The sequence below is a fragment of the Saimiri boliviensis genome, chromosome 2, assembly GCF_048565385.1.
Source record: "Saimiri boliviensis isolate mSaiBol1 chromosome 2, mSaiBol1.pri, whole genome shotgun sequence".
Classification (NCBI taxonomy): domain Eukaryota; kingdom Metazoa; phylum Chordata; class Mammalia; order Primates; family Cebidae; genus Saimiri; species Saimiri boliviensis.
Genome location: NC_133450.1, coordinates 222,712,757 through 222,738,530, shown reverse-complemented (window position 1 = coordinate 222,738,530; position 25,774 = coordinate 222,712,757). Strand labels below are relative to the sequence as shown.

Sequence of the window (25,774 nt, the reverse complement as noted above, 5' to 3'; positions counted from 1 at the left end):
CACACACACACACACACACACACACACACACACACAGAGGCACACATTAGAGTCAGTTAGTGTGTCTGACGGGTGTGTTTGAGAACAGTAGCTGAAAGTTCTTTGCATGGCCTTTGTGGTCAACTATTTGCTGAATCACACACTTCCCAGCACATCCCCTGGCAATTTATTATAATTAGCCTAGGAGCTCAGTCACAAGCTGCCATGTAAGCGGCTTGGCAAATGCAGCTTGCTTCTGGAATTACACTAACTGGGTCCCTTCATTCTGCCCTGCCCCAAGTCAGTCTTGCCCTTGTTTTAAAAGAACTGAGGGTTTAAGGTAAAATCTCTTTTCTAAATGCCCTGGCTTATCCTTGGTTATTTGAAGAAATTCCCTCTCTCTCTCTCTCTCTCTCTCTCTCTCTCTCTCTCTCTCTCTCTGTCTCTGTCTCTCTCTCTCTCTCTCTCTGTTCTTTTTGAGACAGAGTCTTGCACTGTCTCCTGCACTGGAGTGTGGTGGTCCCATCTTGGCTCACTGCAACCTCCGCCTCCCGATTCAAGCAATTCTCCTGCCTAGCTGGGATTACAGGCACCCGCCACCACGCCCAGCTAATTTTTTGTATTTTTTTTGAGACAGAGTTTCACTCTTGTTACCCAGGCTGGAGTGCAATGGCGCGATCTCGGCTCACTGCAACCTCTGCCTCCTGGGTTCAAGCAATTCTCCTGCCTCAGCCTCCTGAGTAGCTGGGATTACAGGCACACGCCACCATGCCCAGCTAATTTTTTGTATTTTTAGTAGAGACGGGGTTTCACCATGTTGACCAGGATGGTCTCGATTTCTTGACCTCATGATCCACCCTCCTTGGCCTCCCTGCTGGGATTACAGGCGTGAGCCACCGCGCCCGGCCGGAAATTTCTCTCTTTATGAACATAGCCTCACTTAAGTAAAAGCACTTGACGCCACAATATAGCCATCGCTTTCTAATGAGTGAGCATGTGGAAAAGCCTGAGAGTGTTGACACTTTCTCCTGCAAGCACAGGCACAGAGTCAAGAGAGCAGTTGGTTTTGAAAAGGGAATCAAGATACCAAAATACAGTTCTTCTGACACATTAAAAACTGCAGAGATCAGTTTTTTACACTGTGGAGAATTGATTTTGAGTCCAGGGAGGGCATTCTCTCTGAATTCTCAGATGCTTCCGAAAGGTACCTAAAAGAAGTCACTAGGCTGGGCGCAGGGGCTCATGCCTGTAATCCCGGCACTTTGGGATGTTGAGTTGAGTGGATCACCTCCAAGAGTTTGAGACCATGGAAAATTAGCCGGGTGTGGTGGCGCACACCTGTAGTCCCAGCTACTCAGGAGGCTGAGGCAGGAGAATCGCTTGAACCTGGGAAGCGGAGGAGGTTGCAATGAGCTGAGATCACGCCACTGCACTGCAGCCTGGGCAGCAGAGTGAGACTCCATCTCAAAGGAAAAAAAAAAAAAGTAAAGTAACTAAACTTTTAGAGGCAGCAGAGTAAAGTGTACATGGGATTCAGGGAAGAGAGAGAGTTGTTGTTGTTGTTGTTGTTGTTGTTTTGAGACACAATTTTGCTCTTGTTGCCCAGGCTGGAGGAGTGCAGTGGCACGATCTCTGCTCACTGCGACCTCCGCCTTCTGGGTTCAAGCGATTCCCTTGCCTCAGCCTCCTGAGTAGCTGGGACTACAGGCATGTGCCACCATGCTTGGCTAATTTTTTGTATTTTAATAGAGATGGGGTTTCACCATGTTGGCCAGGAAGGCCTTGATCTCCTGACCTCGTGATCCACCTGCCTCGGCCTCCCAAAGTGCTGGGAGTACAGGCCTGAGCCACCGAGCCCGGCCTAAGATTTTTTTTTTATGTTCCTTTTCACCCACATTCTCTGAGGAATGTGATGTCCCATCTGTTGCTTTACAGAGATGGAGACTTTTGTCCTCAGCCTGTGTGAAAGGCGGCAGCTAGATGTGCAGTGCTGGACGGGGTTTGTATTAAGGAAATAGAATTTTCATTAACACTTAAGTGTTGCCACTGACATTGATGGTAGTACTTGGTAGGAAAAGGAAGAAGACTCTGTCTCAAAATGTGTTTTTCATGGATTCTCCCTGGAGTCAGAAGTATTATCTCTTCTCTCTCTTTCCTGTAGCGTGGCTCACTGCTTTTTTGGGGCGTTCTGGCCAGCATCCACTGGGAGTGGTTTTGGGGACTTTTGCAGTTTGCATGCGTTGACTTTTGCCTCTCAGCTGGGTGTAGTGGGAAAGAGCTTAATGTATTTTATGAAGCCACATGCAGACACGGGCACCACCCATGGCTGCAGGCTTTGCTTATGGCCTTCTTTCAAGGAGTACCTGGGGCTTTCTGGCTTCTTATTTATATTTGTGTCTGCAGGGCGCGACACCAGAGGATTTCAGCAACCTCCCACCTGAACAAAGAAGGAAAAAGCTGCAGCAGAAAGTCGATGAGTTAAATAAAGAAATTCAAAAGGAGATGGATCAAAGGTACAGTGCATCATTATGACTTACTAAGAAATTCAAGGCCGGGCACAGTGGCACAAACCTGTAATTTGATAGGCTGAGATGGGTGGATCACCTTAGGTCAGGAGTTCGAGACCAGCCTAGTCAACATGACGAAACCTCATCTCTACTTAAAATATAAAAACTAGCCATGTTTTGGCACATGCCTTTAATCCCAGTTACTCGGGAGGCTGAGGCAGGAGAACCACTTGAACCTGGGATGCAGAGGCTGCAGTGAGCCAAGATCACACCACTGTATTCCAGCCTGCGCAACAGGCAAGACTCTGTCTCAAAAAAATAAAAATAAAAAATAATTAAATTTTAAATTTATGCCAGGCGCGGTGGCTTACGCCTGTAATCCCAGCACTTTGAGAGGCCGAGGCGGGTGGATCACGAGGTCAAGAGATCGAGACCATCCTGGTCAACATAGTGAAACCCCATCTCTACTAAAAATACAAAAAATTAGCTGGGCATGGTGTCATGTGCCTGTAATTCCAGCTACTCAGGAGGCTGAGGCAGGAGAATTGCCTGAGCCCAGGAAGCGGAGGTTGCAGTGAGCCAAGATCGTGCCATTGCACTCCAGCCTGGGTAACAAGAGTGAAACTCCGTCTCAAAAAAAAAAAAATTTTTTTAATTTAAAAATAAAATTCAAGTTCAAGCCAAGCTTGGTGGCTCACGCCTGTAATCCCAGCACTTTGGGAGGCTGAGGCGGGAGGATCGCTTGAGCCTAGGAGTTCAAGACCAGCCCAGGCAACATAGCAAAACCCCTAAAAAAGAGAAAAAGACTAGCCAGGCATGATGGTGTGCACCTGTAGTCCCAGCTATTTGGGAGGCTGAAGTGGGAGGATCACCTGAGCCCAGGAGGTCCTGGCTGCCGTGAGCCATGATTATGTCACTGCATTCCAGCCTGGGCAGCAGAATGAGACCCTGTCTCAAAAAAGAGAGAGAGAGAGAGAGAAAGAGAGACAGAGAGAGAGACCAGCCTGGGCAACATAGTGAGACCCCATCTCTACAAAAATAAACAAAAGTAGCTGGGCATGATGGGGTGTACCTGTAGTCCCAGCTACTTGGGAGCTGAGGTGGGGAGGATTGCTTTAGCCTGGGAGGCGGAGTCTGCAGTGGGCTATTTGCTTAAGAATCAAAACCCTCATTCCCTATGACTCATGAGAAAAAAGAAAAGAATCAAAACCCATTTGCCATAAAGCAGACATTTGCCACAGAGGAGGAGGGCTTCTGTGAAGGGAAGGTGCATTCATTAAAACAGCTGTAGGAAAAGCAAATCAAACAACACACACACACACACACACACACACACCCTCACTACTAGGATCAAGAGCTAAGGTTCTATCTCAAGAAGAATGCCACTGCATTCCAGCCTGGGCAATGGAGCAAGACCTTGTCTCCAAGATAAAAGCACAAGTAGGATGAAAGATAGGAAATAGCAGGCACTCCAGATACCCTGGGGTCAGATCTGGCTCTGCACTTAACTACTGCTGATATGGCAATGTGCATGACATGCTTGAAACAGTGCCTGCCGCGCGTAAGTGTCTGGGAAACAAAATGAATCAATATGGCCAGGCACTGTGGCTCACACCTGTAATCCCAGTTCTTAGGGAGGCAGAGGCAGGAGAATAGCTTGAGCCCAGGAGTTTGAGACCTGCCTGGGCAATATAGCAAGACCCCATTCTCCACAAAAAGGAATAAAACAAAAAGACCCCCCCCCCAAAAAAAATGAATCAGTATGTTAAAGGTAAACAAATTACGTGTTGCAATTAAAAGATAGAGATTCTCAGACTGGACCAAAAAAAAAAAAAAAAACCCAACACCTAAAGCAATGTATGGTATCTACAAAGACACATCTAACTCATAAGATCTAGAAATATGAAAGTAAAAAAATGGAAGAGAAGCTATATCATGCAAGTGCCAATCAAAATGAATGAAACTGGTGTGATAAGGCTGGATTTTGGGCTGAAGAAAAAGAAGAAAAAAAAAATACGTGCTTGGGCCAGGTGTGGTGGCTTACACCTATAATCCAAGCACTTTGGAGGCCAAGGTGAGCGGATCACCTGAGGTCAGGAGTTCAAGACCAGCCTGACCAACATGGTGAAACCCCATCTTTAAAAAATAAATAAATAGGCCGGGCGCGGTGGATCACAAGGTCAAGAGATTGAGACCATCCTGGTCAACATGGTGAAACCCCGTCTCTACTAAAAATACAAAAAATTAGCTGGGCATGGTGGCGCATGCCTGTAATCCCAGCCACTCAGGAGGCTGCGGCAGAATAATTGCCTGAACCCAGGAGGCGGAGGTTGCGGTGAGCTGAGATCGCGCCATTGCACTCCAGCCTGGGTAACAAGAGCGAAACTCTGTCTCAATAAATAAATAAATAATGTACTCAAAGTTATTATAGAAGACTTAAATAATACAGTTAGTAACATTGACCTGATACATAAACATCTAACAACTCAGGAAGCAGAGGCTGCAGTGAGCCAAGATCATACCACTGCACTCCAGCCTGGGCAGCAAGAGTGAAACTCCATCTCAAAAAAAATAAAGGACATCATAAGGGTAGACACCATTTCACTTGGTTTGTAATGTTTATTATTTGTTAAATAAATGTTTATGTAAACATTTTTTTTTTATTATAAAGAGTCTGAGTACTCTCCCATTCACTTTTTCTCCATAATTCTTTTTATCATATAAAAATACGATATTTTACATCAACTAAACTTAAGCTATGGAAATAGCTTATATATTAGTAAAAGTTTACTGTAGAAATACTTAATATATTAGCAATAATTAATTCAGTGGCCCTCTTGGCTTTTACCAATTAAATATTGTTGAGAAGAAAGCTAGTTTTTTTTTTTTTTTTTTTTTTTTTAAAGAATAAAGAAGAGAAAGAAAGAGAAAGAGGAAGAGGGAGAGAGAATGGGGGTATTGCTTTGCTGCCCGAGCTAGAATGCAGTCTAAATATGGGTATGCCTATAATTGTCCTTAATAATGGAGACATGAAAGAAAATGAGGGAAGAGAGTAACAAACAAGGAGCCAACCAACATTTCGTTTAAACTTCTAAGTTGATATGATGTGGTACTGATAAGAGTGTATATTTTGTGTAAAGTGGAGAGTTCTATAAATGTTAATTATGTTTACTTGTTCCAAATCTGAGTTCAAGTCCTGGGTATCGTTGTTAATTTTCTGTCTCATCAATCTATGTAAACATTTTTAAAGACATTTAACATTTACAACTGTTTATTTAAAAATTATTTATAAACATTATTTTTAAATGTTTATTTAAATATAAACTTATTTGACAAATACTTATTATGCATCTATTATGTGCCGGGGATGGCCCTGACACTTGGGATGCATTAGGTTAACAACGGAACTTGAGCTCACGGAGCTTCCTCCAAGAGCTTCCATTCTAACAGCAGGAGACACAGTGAACAATAAGCCTAATAATAATGAATGATGCGTGCTGTGCTAAAGGAGGCAGGCAGGAAATGAGGAAGACAGGAAGGAAGAGAGGAAAGAAACAAGATAAAGCAGCTGGGAGCCCAAGTGGGTCTCAGGCTCTTAGGTGGAGGGTGGTGAGGACTTGCGAAAGCTCTCTTCTTGTTATCTGTGTACTTACTTTCTGTTAAACTATTTCTCATGCCTCAGAATGTATCTTCTGGTTCGTCTGTTGGCTTCAGATTGTATCGTATGACCTGGTTTGCATTTTCTTTTGCTGACACTCATCAAAGTTGGCTCCTTAACCCTGGGAGTCATTTGCTGTAGACTTCTCATGACTCGAAGGCCACCAGAGGTGCCCTGCCATGAGGGCCAAAGGAATAGAGCCCATTGGTCTTAAACCCCAACACGCCCGAACTTCTCTAGGGATGCCTGCCCACACTGCCGTGGGCTGCTTCCAAACAGGGTTTCAGTGAGGACGTGAGATCCACCGTGTGTAGCTTTAAGGCTCTGTCGCTTACCTGTCGTGGATTCAGTTTCTTAACCTTTGAAATGGATGTGTGTTAACATTGTCAGAGCAATTAACTGGGATTACAGGCTTGAGCCCCCGTGCCCGGCCCCCCAATTTTTTTTTTAATTCTTGGGTTTTGTTTGTTTTTCTTGTTGTTTGGGGCAAAGGGAAGGGCAGGATTAATTTATGTTCTTCTTTTGTTGGGGACAATGAGGAGATACCATCCAGAGACAGGAACTAAAATTTAAAACACAGCTTCTGTATTTATGGCCCTTGGGAGCAGAATTCTTATAGAGAATTGCCAGAATGGAAGCTGGCCTGGTAGTCCCTTATAATCCAAACTCTAATCTTCCTACATTTCCATTCATACCACACACACCCCCTCCCCTTTTTTTTTTTTTTTTTGAGTTGGAGTCTTGCTCTGTCACCCAGGCTGGAATGCAGTGGCACAACCTTGGCTCACTGCAACCTCCACCTCCCGAGTTCAAGTGATTCTGCCTCAGCCTCCTGAGTAGCTGGGATTACAGGTACATGCCACCATGCCTGGCTAATTTTTTGTATTTTTAGTAGAGATGGGGTTTCACCATGTTGGTGAGAATGGTCTTGATCTCTTGACCTCGTGATCTGCCCACCTCAGCCTCCCAAAGTGCTGAGATTACAGGCATGAGCCAGTGCACCCGGCCCTCATTTGCTTATCAAAGTGGTAGAGTATTGGCTGACAAAAGTAACACTGGCCTAGCGCAGTGGCTCATACCTGTAATCCCAGCACTTTAGGAAGCCAACATGGGCATATCACCTGAGGTCAGGAGTTCGAGACCATCCTGGCCAACATGGCAAAACCCTGCCTCTACTAAGAATACAAAAATTAGCTGGGCATGGTGTCACACACCTGTAATCCCTGCTACTCAGGAGGCTGAGGCAGGAGAACTGCTTGAACCCAGGAGGTGGAGGTTGCCGTGAGCCGAGATCGCACCACTGTACTCCAGCCTGGGTGACACGTGAAAAACTCCATCTAATAAAAAAAAAAAAAAAAAAAAAAAAAAAAAAAAAAGCAACCTTTACAGCGTTCTACTTGTTCTTCCTTTCAGAGATGCCATAACAAAAATGAAAGATGTCTACCTAAAGAATCCTCAGATGGGAGACCCAGCCAGTTTGGATCACAAATTAGCAGAAGTCAGCCAAAATATAGAGAAACTGCGACTAGAGACCCAGAAATTTGAGGTATGAAACTTCCATTGTCAAAAAGCTTTGTTGGAATAAAGAAGAAAAGGTGTTCCTCAGTGTAGAATGATGTGGGGCCCTGGCAGTCCTCTCACTGGGGGAGACAGTGGGATTGGCAGTTTGTGTCATGAGTTACAATCAAAGGAAAAATACACTGTTTACTACTGAACCTTCTGCTTCGCATCATAGCCTATGTTAATTGTGTCTGTAAAATCCGGCAGTGTTGGCCGGGTGCAGTGGCTCACACCTGTAATCCCAGCACTTTGGGAGGCCAAGGTGGGTGGATCACCTGAGGTTAGGAGTTTAAGATGAGCCTGGCCAATGTGGTGAAACCTCATCTCTACTAAAAATACAAAAAAATTAGTCAGACACGGTGGCACGTGCCTGTAGTCCCAGCTACTCGGGAGGCTGAGACTGGAGAATCTTTTAAACCTGAGAGGTAGAGGTTGCAGTGAGCCGAGAATGCACCATTGCACTCCAGCCTGGGCAGCTGAGTGGGACTCCATCTAAAAAAAACCACACACACAAAAACTGACAGTGTTTAATGTTTTATTTGTATACAGTAGGGGGTTGTGGGGGTTGTTTGTTTTTTTTAATTTTGGAAACAGGGTCTTGCTGTCTTGCCCAGGCTGGAGAGCAGTGGCATGGTTATAGCTCACTGCAGCCTTGATCTCCTTGGCTCAGCCTCTGAGGAGCTGGGCTTGCAGGCACATGCCACCATACCCGGCTAAGTTTTATTTGTTTTAGAGTCGGGGCCTTGCTCTGTTGCACAGACTGGTCTTGAACTCCCAGCCTTAAGCCGTGTTCCCACCTTGGCCTCCCAAAGTGCTGGAATTACAGATGTGAGCCGCCACACCTGGCCAGTATTTTTTGTAATTTTAGTTATTCTGCTACGTCTCGTGGTAATATAATTGGGAGGATAGAGCAATCCATTATCCCAGTGAATCAAAAAAGCAATGAAAAAATTCACTGAAGTATGCAATTGTTCTTTATGCCCATTATGGAAAGGGTGTGTTTGTGAGAACCAGCAGGAAACACAAATGTGTTTGTGAGAAACAAGCAGGAAACATAAATCATAAAGGTTTAAGGAAGGGAGAGGAGCACTCAAAAGCTGTCAACAAAAGCTCCTTAACCCACTCTCCACACCACATTGAAAGACAACAGAGCATGGAAAAATACATCAGCAACCAGTTCTACCAATCAGAATGGATTGTTTCCAGCAATGAAAGGTCAGCTATGGCTTTTTTCATTCTTTTTTTTTTTTTTTGAGATGGAGTCTTGCTTTGTTGCCCAGGCTGGAGTGCAGTGGCGTGAGCTTGGCTCACTGCAACTTCCACTTCCTGGGTTCAAGCAATTCTCCTGCCTCAGCCTCCCAAGTAGCTGGGACTACAGGACATTCTACCACACCTGGCTAATTTTTGTATTTTTAGTAGAGACAGGGCTTCTACCATGTTGGCCAGGCTGGTCTCAAATTCCTGACCTCAGGTGATCCACCCATATTGGCTTCCCAAAGTGCTGAGATCACAGGCCTGAACCACCACACCCAGCCAACTTTTTTCATTCTTTTCAGAATCCATCAATAATGTTCATTTGAGCTTTTAGAATTTATAAGTGTCCTTTTCTGTTTTTGTTTGTTTGTTTTTTGAGACAGAGTCTTACTCTGTCACCCAGGCTGGAATGCAGTGGTGCCATCTCAGCTCACTGCAACATTCATCTCCTGAGTTCCAGTGATTCTTGTGCCTCAGCCACCTGAGTTGCTGGGACTACAGGCTGGGCCACCATACCCAGCTAATTTTTGTATTTTTATTAGAGACAGGATTTCACCATGTTGACCAGACTGGTCTCGAACCCTGACCTCGTGATCTGCCCACCTCAGCCTCCCAAAGTGCTGGGGTTACAGGCCTGAGTTACTGTGCCCAGGCTTCTGGTCATTTTTATTCGACTTCTTTATACTGTTTCAAATGTTGCTGAAGATTATTTTATCTACTTTAATTTTTAAGTGCAAATTTCATTTCTATCAAAAAAAGTTAAAAAATGGGAAGTGTGGCTTTCAAACCAAGTCACTGCTTAAGCATGGCTGTACCCTCAGGTGTCACAGGGTGACCTCATGGTCAAGAAGGAACTAGGGCCGGGCATGGTGGCTCACACCTGTAATCCTAGCACTTTGGGAGGCTGAGGTGGGCGGAACATGAGGTCAGGAGTTCGAGACCAGTCTGGCCAACATAGTGAAACCCCGTTTCTACTTAAAAAAAAAAAAATACAAAAAATTAGCCAGACGTGGTTGTGGGTCCCTGTAGTCCCAGCTACTTCAGAGGCTGAGACAGGAGAATCGCATGAACCTGGGAGGCAGAGGTTGCAATGAGCAGAGATCACACCTTTGCACTCAAGCCTATGCAACAGTGCAAGCCTCCTTCTCAAAAAAAAAAAAAAAAAAAAAAAAAGAACTAGAAGTGGCTTATCCAAGATTGCACCACTGCTTAAAAGCCCAAGGGAATAACACAGTCCGGTATGCTTTCTGCCCCGTCATGGGCAACCACATAAATATGACTTTGCTTCTACATCTCCACCTTTGGGTGAAATGGAAGCACCCGCCCTTGAGTACATTTAAACAGTCACATGCAGAAAATGTGGCCATTCTGCCCCCGTGTGGACCTTCTCACATTGGGTTAGATGACCAAGAACAGCTCCTGAGTTTGGGACCTTAGGACGCTCTGGGCTGGCCCTCCGATGGCCTTTGGGACCTTAGGACACTCTGAGCTGGCCCTCCGATGGCCTTTGGGACCTTAGGACGCTCTGGGCTGGCCCTCTGATGGCTTTTGGGACCTTAGAACGCTCTGCGCTGGGCCTCCGATGGCCTTTGGGACCTTAGGACACTCCGGGCTGGGCCTCCGATGGCCTTTGAGATGTTAGGACACTCTGGGCTGGCCCTCCGATGGCCTTTGGGACCTTAGGACGCCCTGGGCTGGGCTTCCGATGGCCTTTGGGACCTTAGGATGCTGCAGGCTGGCCCTCCGATGGCCTTTAGGACCTTAGGACAATCTGGGCTGGCCCTCCGATGGCCTTGGGACCTTAGGGTGCTCTGCGCTGGGCCTCCGATGGCCTTTGGGACCTTAGGACGCTCTGGCCTGGGCCTCCGATGGCCTTTGGGACCTTAGGATGCTCTGGCCTGGGCCTCCGATGGCCTTTGAGACCTTAGGACACTCTGGGCTGGGCCTCTGATGGCCTTTGGGACCTTAGGACGCTCTGGGCTGGGCCTTCAATGGCCTTTGAGATGTTAGGACACTCTGGGATGGCCCTCCGATGGCCTTTGGGACCTTAGGACGCCCTGGGCTGGGCTTCCGATGGCCTTTGGGATGTTAGGACACTCCGGCTGGCCCTCCGATGGCCTTTGGGACCTTGGGACGCTCTGGGCTGGCCCTCTGATGGCCTCTGGGACATTAGGATGCTCTGGGCTGGCCCTCCGATGGCCTCTGGGACATTAGGATGCTCTGGGCTGGCCCTCCGATGGCCTTTGGGACCTCAGGACGCCCTGGGCTGGCCCTCCGATGGCCTCTGGGACATTAGGATGCTCTGGGCTGGCCCTCCGATGGCCTTTGGGACATTAGGACGCTCTGGGCTGGCCTTCCGATGGCCTCTGGGACATTAGGATGCTCTGGGCTGGCCCTCCGATGGCCTTTGGGACCTTAGGACGCTCTGGGCTGGGCCTCCGATGGCCTTCGGGACCTTAGGATGCTCTGGCCTGGGCCTCCGATGGCCTTTGGGACCTTAGGATGCTCTGGGCTGGCCCTCCGATGGCCTTTGGGACCTTAGGACGCTCCGGGCTGGGCCTCCGATGGCCTTCGGGACCTTAGGATGCTCTGGCCTGGGCCTCCGATGGCCTTTGGGACCTTAGGACGCTCTGGGCTGGGCCTCCGATGGCCTTTGAGATGTTAGGACACTCTGGGATGGCCCTCCGATGGCCTTTGGGACCTTAGGACGTCCTGGGCTGGGCTTCCGATGGCCTTTGGGATGTTAGGACACTCCGGCTGGCCCTCCGATGGCCTTTGGGACCTTGGGACGCTCTGGGCTGGCCCTCTGATGGCCTCTGGGACATTAGGATGCTCTGGGCTGGCCCTCCGATGGCCTCTGGGACATTAGGATGCTCTGGGCTGGCCCTCCGATGGCCTTTGGGACCTCAGGACGCCCTGGGCTGGCCCTCCGATGGCCTCTGGGACATTAGGATGCTCTGGGCTGGCCCTCCGATGGCCTTTGGGACATTAGGATGCTCTGGGCTGGCCTTCCGATGGCCTCTGGGACATTAGGATGCTCTGGGCTGGCCCTCCGATGGCCTTTGGGACCTTAGGACGCCCTGGGCTGGCCCTCCAATGGCCTTTGGGACCTTAGGACGCTCCGGCCTGGCCCTCCGATGGCCTTAGGTTGGAGTCTCTCATTGCTTTTGTCTCCAGGCCTGGCTGGCTGAAGTTGAAGGCCGGCTCCCAGCACGCAGTGAGCAGATGCGCCGGCAGAGCGGACTGTACGACAGCCAGAACCCACCTGCCGTCAACAACTGCGCCCAGGACCGCGAGAGGTACAGTATCTGCACAGCACCTGCCTCTGGCAAGGGAGCCTGCTGCCTTTGTATTTATATCTTTAAATTTCGGAATCGGGAAATAAGCATAAGGCACTTGTTCCATGCCAAAATGCCTGTGACGATGGATGACACAGATTTATAATTCCACACAGGCTGGGCGATCAGAGTGTGCGGACGATTTACCGTGGTCTCAGTGACAGCACTCGGTGAGGGGTGGGGGTTGTAGGCGCTTTGCAGTCGCAGGGACTCCCTCTGAGTCCTCCCCGGGTCAGTCGCTTTAGTTGCTTTGTGTTTTCCTTTCTTGAGCAGCCCAGATGGCAGTTACACAGAGGAGCAGAGTCAGGAGAGTGAGGTGAAGGTGCTGGCCACAGATTTTGACGACGAATTTGATGACGAGGAGCCCCTCCCTGCCATAGGGACGTGCAAAGCTCTCTACACGTTTGAAGGTGACGTTTCATGTCTGCTGGATTCCCCTGCCTTTTATAAACCATAATATCTGAGTCACTCTTCTTTCACTTTTCTTCCTTTTTTTTCCCCCCCCGGACAGGGTCTCACTCTCTTGCCCAGGCTGGAGTGCAGTGGCGCGGTCATGGCTGACTGCAGTCTTGACCTCCCGGGCTCTAGCTATCTTCCAGCCTCACCCTCCTGATTAGCTGGGACTACAGGCGAGCACCACCATGCCCGGCTAATTTTTGTATATTTCAGTAGAGATAGGATCTCACTATGTTACCCAGGCCGCTGTTGAACTCCTGGATTCAAGCAGTCCTCCCACCTTAGCCTCCCAAAATGTGGTGATTACAGGTGTAGCCACTGTGCCTAGCCACACTGTTCTCTGTGACCAGAACTTTCTTAGAAGTCTCCTAGATCTGGCTGGGTGTGGTTACAGGCTCATACCTGTAATCCTAGAACTTTGGGAGGCTGAGGGGGACACATCACTTGAGGCCAGGAGTTCAAGACGAGCCTCGCCAACATGGTGAAATCCCATCTCTACTAAAAATACAAAAATTAGCTGGGCATGGTGGCACGCACCTGTAATCCCGGCTACTTGGGAGGCGCAGGCACGAGAATCGCTTGAACCGGGAGGAGGAGGTTGCAGTGCTCTAAGAGCACCACTAGACTCCAGTCCAGGTGACACAGCAAGACTCTGTCTCAAAACAAAACAAAACAAAAAAACAGCAGCAGCCGCCTTCTAGATCTTTCTCTACTATGCTTTTATCCTACTCATGGTATGATTATTATTTGGTTGTGTATTTTGACTTGTGGTTCATATAACTTAACAGCTTCCAGAGAACTTCACTGCAGTGGATGATATGGAAGATGATGATTTCATTCATTCATTTAACATCTAGTATCTATAGAGCTCCTGGTCTTGTGAAGGCCCATGAAGGAGTGGGATGCAGTACGATATGGCACCTGTCCAGAGGGAAATCAGCCAGACACACTCAAGGAGCGGGCAGCGGCCGGGCACGGTGGTGCACGCCTGTAATCCTAACACTTTGGGAGGCTGAGGCGGGTGGATCACGAAGTCAGGAGATCAACACCATCCTGGCCAACGTGGTGAAACCCCGTCTCTACCTAAAATACAAAAGTCAGCTGGGCACAGTGGCTCAGGCCTGTGATCGTAACACTTTAGGCTGAGATCACGCCATTGCACTCCAGCCTGGGTAACAAGAGTGAAACTCCGTCTCAAAAAAAAAAAAAAGAACTTGTCATGCATGGGGTTGTGTGGCCAAGCATAGGTGTCGTGTTGCTGGAGCTTAGATGTCTTAAGTCCTCACAGTGAAATGTGACACTAAAAAGTGGGAAGTCCCAATCGGGGCGAGGTTGGAGAAACATCTGGATTGTATGTGGCAAACACTGAGGAGCTGTTGAAGGTCCTTGAGCAGGATATTGATGCGGTGAGAGCTGTATCTCAGGAAAGTCGTTTGCAGCAGTGTAGGATCAATTAGAACTCAAGAGGATGGTTAGAAAGATAAGCCTAGTGACCATGCTGGGGTTGCAAGTGGTGGCTCACACTTGCAACCCCAGCACTTTGGGAGGCTGAGGCAGGCGGATCACCTGAGATCAGGAGTTTGAGACCAGCCTGACCAACATGGTAAAACCCTGTCTCCACTAAAAATAAAAAATTAGCTGGGCATGGTGGCATGTGGCTGTAATTCCAGCTACTCAGGAGGCTGAGGCAGGAGAATCGCTTGAACCCAGGAGGCGGAGGTTGCAGTGAGCCAAGATCATGCCATTGCACACCAGCCTGGGCAGTACAGCAGGACTCCGTCTCCAAAAAAATAAAAGGGAGACCAAGACGGGTGGATTACCTAAGGTCAGGAGTTTGAGACCAACCTGGCCAATATGGTGAAACCTTGACTCTACTAAAAATACAAAGGTTAGCTGGGTGTGGTGGCAGGTGCCCGTAGTCTCACCTGTTTGGAAGGCTGAAGCAGGAGAATTGCTTGAACCGGGGAGGTGAAGGTTTCAGTTAGCCAAGATCACGCCATAGCATTCCAGGCTGGGTAACAAGAGCAAGACTCTGTCTCAAAAAAAAAAAAAGAGAGAGAGAGAAGCAGTTGGAGCCATGGAAGTACCTTTCGCCCAAGAGAGATCCAAGGTAAATGGAAGACTAGAGAAGAGGACCAAAGATTTCTCCTGGGGGAGATACTTGCCATTCCCGAAGGTAGGAGAAAGAAGCCCTGGAGGATGTAGAGAGGGTTCTTAGAGAGACAGAGGTAAGAACCTGGACGTTTCTGTGTGGAAGGAGAAAGTTTTGCAGCAGTGGATGAAGCGTCAGTGCATCTGACGGAGTCCCGCTGTCGCCAGGCTACAGTGGCACAGTCTCGGCTCACTGCAACCTCTGCCTCCCAGGTTCAAGCAATTCCCCTGCTTCAACCTCCTGAGTAGCTGGGACTACAGGCGTGTGACAACACACCCAGCTAATTTTTTTTTAATTTTAGTAGAGACGGGGTTTCACCATGTTGGCCAGGATGGTCTCGATCTCCTGACCTCGTGATCCACCCACCTCGGCCTCCCAAAGTGCTGGGATTACAGGTGTGAACCACTGCGCCTGGCCTGGACTTCATCCTTGATGACACTTGTTTCATTGCAAAGGCCACGGTTTGCTTTTTTTTTTTTGAAACAGAGACTTGCTCTGTCACCAGGCTGGAGCACAGTGGCGCAATCTCACCTCACTGCAACCCCTGCCTCTGGGGTTCGAGCAATTCTTCTGCCTCAGCCTCCCGAGTAGCTGGAACTACAGGCATACGCCACCACACCTGGCTAGTTTTTGTATTTTTAGTAGAGACGGGATTTCACCGTGTTGGCCAGGATGGTCTCGATCTCCTGACCTCGTGATCCACCCACCTCGGCCTCCCAGTGTGCCGGGATTACAGGCATGATGGCCGCAGTTTGCTTTCTACCTGCATTTGCCAAATCTAAAATGTCCCGATACTGCTTTTTCAGGTCAGAATGAAGGAACGATTTCCGTAGTTGAAGGAGAAACACTGTACGTCATCGAGGAAGACAAAGGCGACGGCTGGACCCGCATCCGGAGGAATGAAGACGAAGAGGGCTATGTCCCCACTTCCTATGTTGAAGTCTATTTGGACAAAAATGCCAAAGGTGCTAAGACTTATATTTAATACCATTAAAAAAAAAAAATCTTTAAAAAAATGGAGTTGTTTCTCCCCACAACTGTGACTGTTACAGGCAGTTCTTCAAGAGACTGGCTGGCAAGCACCACAGTGCCGTGTGCCTGTAGTCTCACGGTGGACTTCAGGGCCCGGGCACCTGAATTGCCTTGTCTCGTTTGGGCTATGATCAAGTTTCACTTGCTGATGAAAATTATGTGGAAAGCTGCCACCTGCCAATTTACAACCGGGTCATTCGAAATCTGATAAACATTTCTTCTTTTGGCCGCATCTGTAGATAAATATCAGTTGCACTGTAGCTTCTAATTAATCTTACTGAATTTAAAAGCCGGCACATATCCTGGAAGTGCAAAAGACTTCCCTTCTCTTGTTTATATCTAGTGTCCACCAGACGTTGAGCTACGTTAGGAGGTTGCACACTATAACTGAACAAATTGAACTGTGCTGGTTCGTTAAATGGTATACTCATTCACTTGGGAGGAAGCCACAAGTAAAGACCATCTCCTCCTTCTTGACTAAAGCAGTAAATAAGATTCTTAGGTTGGCATCCTAAGTGTGTATTTTTACTTAAACATGGCCAGCACCCTTGGTAGGATATCACGAGTAGCCTGTGAGGTCTGTATGATCCCAAACAACCAACTGAAAGCTGGAAAAGTTTGGTGAATTGACCAGTTGATTTTTACATGGGATTACAGATTTTCCAAATGTCATCAAATTGGCTGGTTTTTTGGTGTGTGTTTGTGTTTTTGTTGTTGTTTTGAGACAGGCTCTGGCTCTGTTGCCCAGGCTGGAGTGCAGTGGCATGATCTCGGCTCACTGCAGCCTCTGCCTCCCAGGTTCAAGCGGTTCTCCTGCCTCAGCCTCCCGAGCAGCTGGGATTACAGGCGTCCGCCACCACATCCTGCAGATTGTTGTATTTTTAGTAGAGACGGGGTTTCACTGTGTTGGCCAGGCTGGTCTCAAACTCCTGACCTCAGGTGATCCGCCTGCTTCTGACTCCCAAAATGCTGGGATTACAGGCGCAAGCCAGTGTGCCTGGCCCAAACTGGTTGATCAGATGTGCTATCACTGTTTAGATGCAGTTATTAAAAGCAGGGTGTATCCATGCATCAACTTCTGTTGACTGTGATTTTCTCTCACCCTTGGTTCTGTTCCTGTTGCGCTTACGCTTGCCCAGGTGGGGCTATAAATAGAATGTGGTGTGGCAGCAAATGCTCTACCCACAGACACAGGTCTCAGCACGTTGCTGTTCAAAGAGTTTGGGGTTTGCTTTTGGCCTTTTTTGTTTTCAGTCATTGGCAAAGTTTGGATTTACTGAAAATTATTTTAGAATGTCTGGCTCATTTTATACAATTAACTGTAGCCAGAAAGAAATAAAATGTCTCACCACATCAAAAGGAATCTAGGCCACATAAGAATTTGCATTTTTAAGTTGGCACTGCTGTGGGAGGGTAGATAGTGAAACCGGTCACACGCCTAGATGGTTGCCAGGCATCTCCTTGTGCCGATTTTGAGAGTCTACCCCGAGATCATAGAGAACCCACTTCAGATGGGTCAGAATGAAGATGTCAGGTTCAGATTCTCTTCTGAAAATTATTTCCTTGTGTCCCTCCTACTTTCAAGTAGGAAATTAGCCCCTGCCTCTACACCATGGGTTCATTTGATCAGCTCAAGTCCATTTAAAGCTGATTTTCCAAGCAGTAGCCACACATTTGCTTGTGACTGTGTTTCAAGATTCTCACAGCCAGTTAACCTTTACTTAGTGACAGCCTGATTTTTTTTTAGTCAGACTTTTTATTTTGAAATACTAACGAGATTCTCGGGAAGTTGCCAAGATAGGACAGAGAGGCCCCGGCACCCTTCACCCACCATCCCCAATGGCTTCTTCTTACACAATTACAGCATACTGTCAGCCTGAGTAGTAAAATATATATTAACTTTGTAGTTCAAGTTTCTTTTTTTTTTTTTTTTTTTTGAGACACAGTCTCACTCTGTTGCCTAGGCTAGAGGGCAGTGACGTGATCCTGGCTCACTACAACCTCCACCTCCCAGGTTCAAGTAATTCTTGCCTCAGCCTCCCAAGTAGCTGGAATTACAGGTACCCACCACCACACTCGGCTAATTTTTTTTTTTTTTTTTTTTTTTTTTTTTTTTTAAGTAGAGACAAGTTTTCACCATGTTGGCCAGGCTGGTCTCAAACTCCTGGGCTCAAGTGATCCTCGCGCCACAACCTCCCAAAGTGCTGGTACTATAGGCGGAGCCACCATGCCAGGCCCACATTTCTTTTGGATATTTTTGCTGACATAGTATCAATAAAGCCACCCATCCTGGTGCCAGGCCTCATTAGGAAAACTGTTTCAGTTCTCCTTCGTAAGGATTGCAGCAAGAAAATAAGCTGACCCTTCAACCACAGGGATCTGTTTAAATGAGCAGTAGGAAGTTTCCAGCTTCACCCGAGTAATCAAGTAAATGGGAAACTTCTAAGTTATTAAAATCTGACCTTTCTATCCAGTGACAAACTCATTTCCAATCTGTTAACTCCCGGACAAAGCAAACTAAAACACTGAAAAAACAAAAATAGGGCAAGACAACGTTAACTTTGTAAAAGCCTGATTTGCAAAAAGGCATTCTGTCTAGCTGTGTATTTTCTTAATTATTCAAATTTAGTTATTCAAATTTAACTCAGAAACTAGCTTAGTTGGTTTCAGGGGGAATGGGGTGGGAGGGGTTTGGGCACATAAATTTATGATGATAATTTTTAAATTTATGATCATTAGGTTGTATGCCTCAGTACTCTTAACAGGTGAATCTCTGTAATATTGACTAAACAGTTGAAGATATTTTGTAAATTTCAGGTCCATCTCATCAATGCGTGAAATAGTAGAAATCAATACCCATAGAATTGGGAATCTCCATTTCCACCCAAAGTATACTTTATCTTTTTCTAGCAGTTAAATAAAAGACTGTTAAAAGAAGCAAAATCTCAGCTACTTACACAATTTTCTCCTTTTATTTGAAAGTTACACTTAGAGATTAATATGTACAGAGAAGCTTTTTCTCCCTACTCTGTTTATAAGTCTATCCAACCTCCCCACAAACACTGCCCCCCTTAAACCCATCTGATGTGGGCAAAGCCACGTGTTCGGAGGCCCATAACTCAGTACAGCTGTTTTAATAATGCCGGTGCACCTTTTGTGGTTGTGTGTGTGTGTGTGTGTGTGTGTGTCTACAATGTGCTTATTTAATAATTGCCAAAATATTTAGACTAGAGTGACTTCTGATGGGTCAACTGGATTGTGACTTCCTTTTGTGTTTTTTTTTTTTTTAATTGCTGTCTGTTAAATATTTCCATAATTCCCCCCACAGAAGACATGTGTATATACTGCAACTTAAAAACTAAAAGGAGTACTTGAATGAGTTGTTTTAATGTTGTACTTTTATCTGTTTGTTTTATGGGTGTCCTGCTGCCTAATGACCTTTCTGTTTTTATAATTGCCGGAAAGCCGCGAAGCCTCTCGCATGGGGAGCTAGACCCCCGCTGCGGCTCCGCACTTGAGTTTATTATAAACTCTGGGGTTCTGAGTAAGTTTCGTTTGAATACAGCAACATGATTGTCTCTTTCTATTCTTATCCTAAAAGAAAAGACTCTGTCTGGCATCTTTTAGTTGTACCCTCGTATCTGCCTCTCTAATAAATGTTATATTTTTTCTCAGTATTGTGTATTTTAAGTGATTTTTCATCTTTCCAAGAAAATTATTCTGTGTAATGTGAATATTTAACTCTTTCATCTCCGGTAATAGGGGATTGTCTAGCCAAATGCTTTTTTAAAAATTCTGCCTCCTACCCCCGCCTCTTCCTTTAAATGATGGCACCTCCCCTGTTTCTGATCCTGCGTGCACTCAGGGCCTGGGAAGTCTATGTTTCTTTTGTTTCTTTTCTCTCTCCTTGAGATGAAGAACTTTTTACTGTTTATCACTGAATGAATACAGAATGACAGGTTTTCCTTTCACCAAAGATTTTACATTGTACTGCTGAAGAGCGGAGAGTTTCCTTTTGAGAGAATCGGGCCTTCATGCCCCTTGCACCATTCTAGGAAACCGATGCATTTTTTTTCTCTTTTTTTTTTTTGGAGTTGTGGTCTCACTGCAAAGTTAAGGTCACCCAAGCTGAAGTGCAGTGGCGCAATTTTGGCTCACTGCAGCCTCGACCTCCCTGGGCTCAAGCAATCCTCCCACCTCACCCTCCCGAATAGCCAGGACTGCAGGCACATGCCAACATTGTGGTTAATTTTTTTAAATTTTTCATAGAGATGAAGTCTGGCTATATTGCCCAGGCTGGTCTTGAACTCCTGAGCTCATGAGAGCCTCCCGCTTCAGCCTTTCAAAGTGCTGGGATTGCAGGTGTGAGCCATGAGTCTGGTCCCAACCTCTGTTTCTTTGTTTTTGTTTTTTTGTTTGTTTGTTTTGAGATGGAGTCTCGCTCTGTTGCCAGGCTGGAGTGCAATGGCGCGATCTCGGCTCACCGCAACCTCCGCCTCCTGGGTTCAGGCAATTCTCCTGCCTCAGCTTCCCGAGTAGCTGGGACTACAGGCACGCGCCACCATGCCCAGCTAATTTTTGTATTTTTAGTAGAGATGGGGTTTCACCATGTTGGCCAGGATGGTCTTGATCTCTTGATCTCGTGATCCACCCGCCTTGGCCTCCCAAAGTGCTGGGATTACAGGCTTGAGCCACCGCACCTGGTCCCCAGCCTCCGTTTCTTACTTTCTCTCAAAGCTAAACTTACGAGAAAGATGAGCTGGGGCGGATGGTCTCATCAGTGTCCTGTCTGGGCTTCTCCTTCCCTGAAGGAAAGACCGGCTGAAGGCCAGAGAGAAAACCGTGAAAGGTCCTCATCTCAGACTCGCCCTGTGGTAACCCACTGCTCTAAGATGCTGCCTCCCACCCCTTCCCTCCCCTCCCACTGCCCCCCCCCACAAGGCGGTGCAGTTTGTAGCCAAGAGCAAAATGCCCGCCTAGAACCTTCGCCTTCCTGTCTAACAGAGAGTTTCTCTGTTTCTCTTTGTATTGTAGATTCCTAGAGGGGAGTGCCAGCGAGCCTCAAGCCTTGGGTGAGCCTTCCTGGAGGAGCCTCCGTCTGCTTGTCCCCACAGGCCTCCAGCGCCCTGCCCTGTGGATGGCCCACCCCTCTGCAGCCCCATCCCTGAGGGGCAGCCCCTCTCTCTCTCTACGGCATGCTCCCTGCCCTCCTGCCCGGCCCAAGCCGGCTCTTGAGGGGACAAGTCTTGCCAGCGACGCCCCCCCCCCGACGGCTCTGGTCAGTCCTCATTGCTCCCCCTGCCCACCCCACAGGCCACTGAGACAGTGGGACACACATCCCCTGCCAGCTCCTTCCTGGGCCCTTGGTCCACCCGGGCTCGTCCTGGCGGCCCTTCCGCGCTTCACACAGTGCCTTTTGTGAAAATGTCATCACGGGTCCCGAGGACACAAGGCAGGTCCGACACACACCAGGCAGACTGAGCACTCCGATGTCACCCGTGTGTCCCTGATGGTCTGCTGCAGGAAACACTTCCTCTTCTCCCGGGTCTGTGAAGTCCTCAGTGGCCGTTTTCTGATTCTAGGCTTACACCTCATACTAAACGTTGACTTATCGTCCCCTCGACCTGAGAGCATCTGGTGGGCAGGGGGCAGGGGCACACACACCCACAGGCACACATGCACCCTCACCGGTACACACCCGTGCGCGCACACACACACCCCTTTTGGTTTGGCGCCCTGCCTTCAGTGACCTAGGAAGGTCCACTCTGGAAGTTGAATTCCAGCTCGCGGGCCAGCCTTGCTCTCCCCGTCACGTCCCTGTCCCTGAGAACAGCAGATCATGCGCTTGTGAGCGAGGCCCTCCCCTCTGCACCGGCTCATTGCAAAGCGACCATCGTCTTCTCTCCACGAGGCCCAGGATGAGCATCTGGGGAGGTTAGCACTTTCTTGGTGTTTTTTGTTTTTGTTTTTTTTAAGACAGTCTCGCTCTGTTGTCCAGACTGGAGTGCAGTGGCGGGATCTTGGCTTACTGCAACCTCCGTCTCCTGGGTTCCAGCGATTCTCCTGCCTCAGCCTCCCAATCCCAAATAGCTGGGATTGCAGGCATGCACCACCGCGCCTGGCTGATTTTCATATATTTAGTAGAGACAGGGTTTCACCGTGTTGGCCAGGCTGGTCTCAAACTCCTGACCTCAGGTGATCTGCCCACTCATCTCCCGAAGTGCTGAGACTACAGGCGGGAGCCACTGCACCCAGCCGAGGTTAGCACTTTCATCACCAAAGACCCCGTGCCTCTCTTGGTCATTTGAGGGATCCCATGGCCACCACCCCTGTATTTTATGACGAGCTCTTCAGGGCATGTGGAATGAGTTGAGTTTGCTTTTTCAGCTGTTTCTTTCCCTGAGTGGGTTTTTTAGGAAAACCTGGGGTCTCCTAACCTATGGCCCCCTGCACCTTAGAGCAAAGCAGCCCCTCCTCATTTGGTGCAGAAACAGTCAAGAGGAACCACTGGCTGAGGGCTCCTGGGACCAAGAGCGCCACAGAAGCCTGGGGATGGCGTTGGCCAGCTTTATTCTTCGCCTGGCTTTGGTAACTAGGTAGTCCCCTCAAGCATCCTCAGTTCCTCTCGACATTTATGAATCTAAGACAAGGAAGTCCTATAGGAGCCAAAGGGACAGGGACAGAAAGGACTGGTCCCAAGGGATGGGCCCGTCTTTACTCGTGGAAACCAGGAAATTGCTCCTCTCAGCCAACCAGGGTTGACCACACACCACCCTTCCGGAGCAGCTCAGTCAGCGCTCGGGGAAGAGAAACCACAATCGAGGAGACGCCGAGGCTCAGCAGATGAAGAGGAAGTGGCTTCAGGTTTTTAAGGTGGGCGAGTGTGAGCCTGACTTCCCCGGGGGACTGCACACCACCCGCTGAAGGCTCAGGGCCGCGGCAAAGCCGCGGGCTTCCGGTCCCTGCAACTGGCGACCTGAGCATGGTGCACAACGCATCAGTCCTGCCGGAGGACTGGCTTGACAGTCAAAAGAGAAGCCAGGATGATACAGGTGGGCAGAGTCAGGGCCGCACCTCTGTCCCTGCAGACCAACAGATGCATGGTGAGTGCGGCGGCCCCCACAGCCCCGCGAAGGCCGCCTCTGTCCACAGGCCCGACAGGGATTGCCAGGAATTTCTGACCTCACCACGCCAAGTTGACCACTCTCCACTCCACGAGGATGTGCAACGGTTCTTTAAAATCTGGGTTTAGAGCTTCAGGAATGCATGTGCATTGCATCTTTCAGGGTAGATTCATTTCTCGCAACATAGTGACAAAGGTCTAAGCTGCAATAATTTGTTCTTTTAATGACTGTCACCCCCGGTAGAGGATATGCTTGTATCCTTCTGTAACAACTCTGCCTTTTTTCTAAAAACCCCTCCACCACCTGTGTCCAAAAAGAGTGCTCTTAAATGCTGAACCTGGGTGCTGCTTCCTGGCCAGCCTGCGTGGCCCCGTGGAAAGCGCGATGCTGCCCAGCCGGGCTTCTTAGAGGGGGTCAGTAGTCCTGTGAAAGCTGAGGTGTGTCATTTACTCTGGGAATCCTACTGTGAAATCATGCCTGCATTTTTACGGACAGTTTGCATAGAGTAGAACGTCCCATGAGCGTCTCCCTCCTCCCCCGTCGCTGCCGCCTGTCACTTCGCCGCTGTGCTAGGATACTGTTGTGTTGTAAGATGACTAATTTTAAAAGAACCTGCCCTGAAAGTGACTTAGAAACGAATGGAAGAGAGGAGCTTGTCCTTTACCCAGTTTTTCCTTTGCAGGATGGGAAAGTAGGAAAGGGCACGGAGGGCTGTCACGAGGCGGTCCTCGGAGGTTTTTATCCCGCTCACCGTGGAGATGAGCCGCGGCTTGTCTGATCGGCACCAGCACAAAGCTCTCCATGCCTTTTGGTAACATCTGTCATTACAGAAGAAAGTTTACACGACGTCAAAAAGTTACGTTCATGCTAAGTGTTTTTCCAGAAATACTGGTTTCATGTTTCTTATTGGCTCTGCCTTCTGTACTTACATCATCCAAAAAACTTCTTTGAAAAAAGGTCCAGAACTCTATTTTAACCTGATGTTTAGCACCTTTAAAACGTCCGTGTGTGTGTTGCACTAATTCTAAACTTTGGAGGCATTTTGCTGTTGTGCCGCCCGTCACCACCGTAAAGGCCCTAGAGTTGCCGGTTTGTCTCTGGAGATGGAATTAAACCAAATAAAGTGCTTCCATTGGAAGGCTTCTATTGACCTTGTAACTATATGTTAATCCTCTAAGTGTTAAAATAAAGTATAACTTCTGGCATTGTGTCACGGGACTGTTCTGTTGCACGAAGAGAGAAGCCTAGTCGAGAAAGCATTCTGGTGTCGTTGGAAGCCCCTTGGGCTGGGGGGCTGGCCTGTGGGAGGAGCTGGAGGCCTAGATAGTTCTAAATTCCATCCCCACCCACGGTGGAGTGGGAGGCTCTCAGACAGTGGTGACAGGAAATTCAAGCTGATTTAGTGCAGGGATTCCAAGAGGCTCCTCATGGCTAGGAGTATTTAACTTGCTACTCTAGCTCTTTGGGGACCCCACTGCTCGGGGCCGGGGCAGGGGGAGGTGGTGAAATGAAGGCATGGCTGAATTTCACTGATCTGGTATCACCATTGCTGAAGCCAGTACGCCTGGTCATGTGACTGGAATCACTGGTTTCGGTGACGCTGCGGGCAGTACAGAGCTGTTTCATGTGGACAACTCAGAGAGGCAGCAGCCTTGTGCCCGGCACCCACTGGACACGTGCAGACGGAGGCCCTGTTTCCACAGCCAGCTTTGAAAATTGCACCCCGGCCTTTTGGGGGAAGATGTGATTGGTTTGTGCCCACACTTCTCTATGTCCAAAGGGGTTTTTTAGCACTGTTTTAAGAAAACAGTTGTCCAGGAAACGGTGTATTCGCAGCTACACCAAGTGCAGGCCTCGCAGCTCTGCTGATGCCAAGTGTCCTCAGAGAGAACAGGAGGCGACGGCATCAGTGAGGGGCCGTTGGGAACCTCTACCCACTAACACAGGCGGAGGGCTTCAAGGCACCATTGAGAATTCCTGGTTCCCAGTGTGACACAGCGTGGCAAAAGGGAACAAGGTGGGTCTATTGTTAACCTACCCCAAACCCTCTCCTCTAGGTTGTCAGTAAAAAGTCCATTTGGAAAGAATGTTTTGGGACTGCACCCAGCAATCTGGGATGGAGACAGCCTCCACCTGTGCGCACCCCACCCCCCCAGCCTTCCTTCTCCCAGAGCTGCACCAGCGCTGAGGCGCCTAGAGCTGAGGCTGCTGGTTTGGAACCCCCATTTCCACGGGTCTGGATGTCACAGAGGTCAGGAGCAGTGGGGGTGACTAGTTTGTTCTCTGCTGCACTGGGGAAGCCTCTTGAAGTAGGAAGTTCCTGACTCACAGGCTCCAGCGAGGCCACAAGCCTGTGGGGCCTGCTCCTGAGGCGGGTCAGGAAATACTGGCCCTCCCCCGGCCCCACACCCTCCACCTGCCCTGGGCATGCCTGGGCCTCGGAGGCAGCTCGTCTGTCTGTGCAGAGGTGGTGGGGACCCCTGGCGGGAGCAGGCGACAGTGCAGCAGTGGAGGGGAGCAAGGAGGTGAGGAATGAGAGGGAGGTGGGCAGAGGTGGGGGTCAGCATGCCCCCTGCTCTTTTTTTGTTTTATTGAAGCGAAAGACTCAGAAATCGTGGAATTCACGGGACAGCTTGGAAGCCTAACTCTGAACTGCTGCTGCCGGAGACACATGGTGGGAAAGAGCCACCTTCCAGACCAGTCCCCGGCTCTGT

General features: G+C 48.6%; 1 protein-coding gene across 25 annotated transcripts in view; it reads left to right on the top strand.

Annotated features, from left to right (window-relative positions):
• FNBP1 (formin binding protein 1) overlaps positions 1 to 24,264 on the top strand; it is a 168,817-nt gene extending 144,553 nt beyond the window's left edge. For 8 of the 25 annotated variants that reach the window (XM_039475153.2, XM_039475165.2, XM_039475162.2 and 5 more), the window contains 5 exons: positions 2,383 to 2,492; positions 7,558 to 7,690; positions 12,136 to 12,257; positions 12,570 to 12,706; positions 15,711 to 19,610. In XM_039475153.2, the coding sequence (XP_039331087.2) occupies positions 2,383 to 2,492; positions 7,558 to 7,690; positions 12,136 to 12,257; positions 12,570 to 12,706; positions 15,711 to 15,889 (681 nt within the window). In that variant the 3' untranslated portion in view covers positions 15,890 to 19,610. Of the gene's footprint in view, positions 1 to 2,382; positions 2,493 to 7,557; positions 7,691 to 12,135; positions 12,258 to 12,566; positions 12,707 to 15,710; positions 19,611 to 20,970 lie in introns of those variants that run through there. The other 17 variants (XM_039475145.2, XM_039475164.2, XM_039475161.2 and 14 more) reach the window with 3 other exon arrangements.
• The last annotated feature ends 1,510 nt before the right edge of the window (positions 24,265 to 25,774 follow it).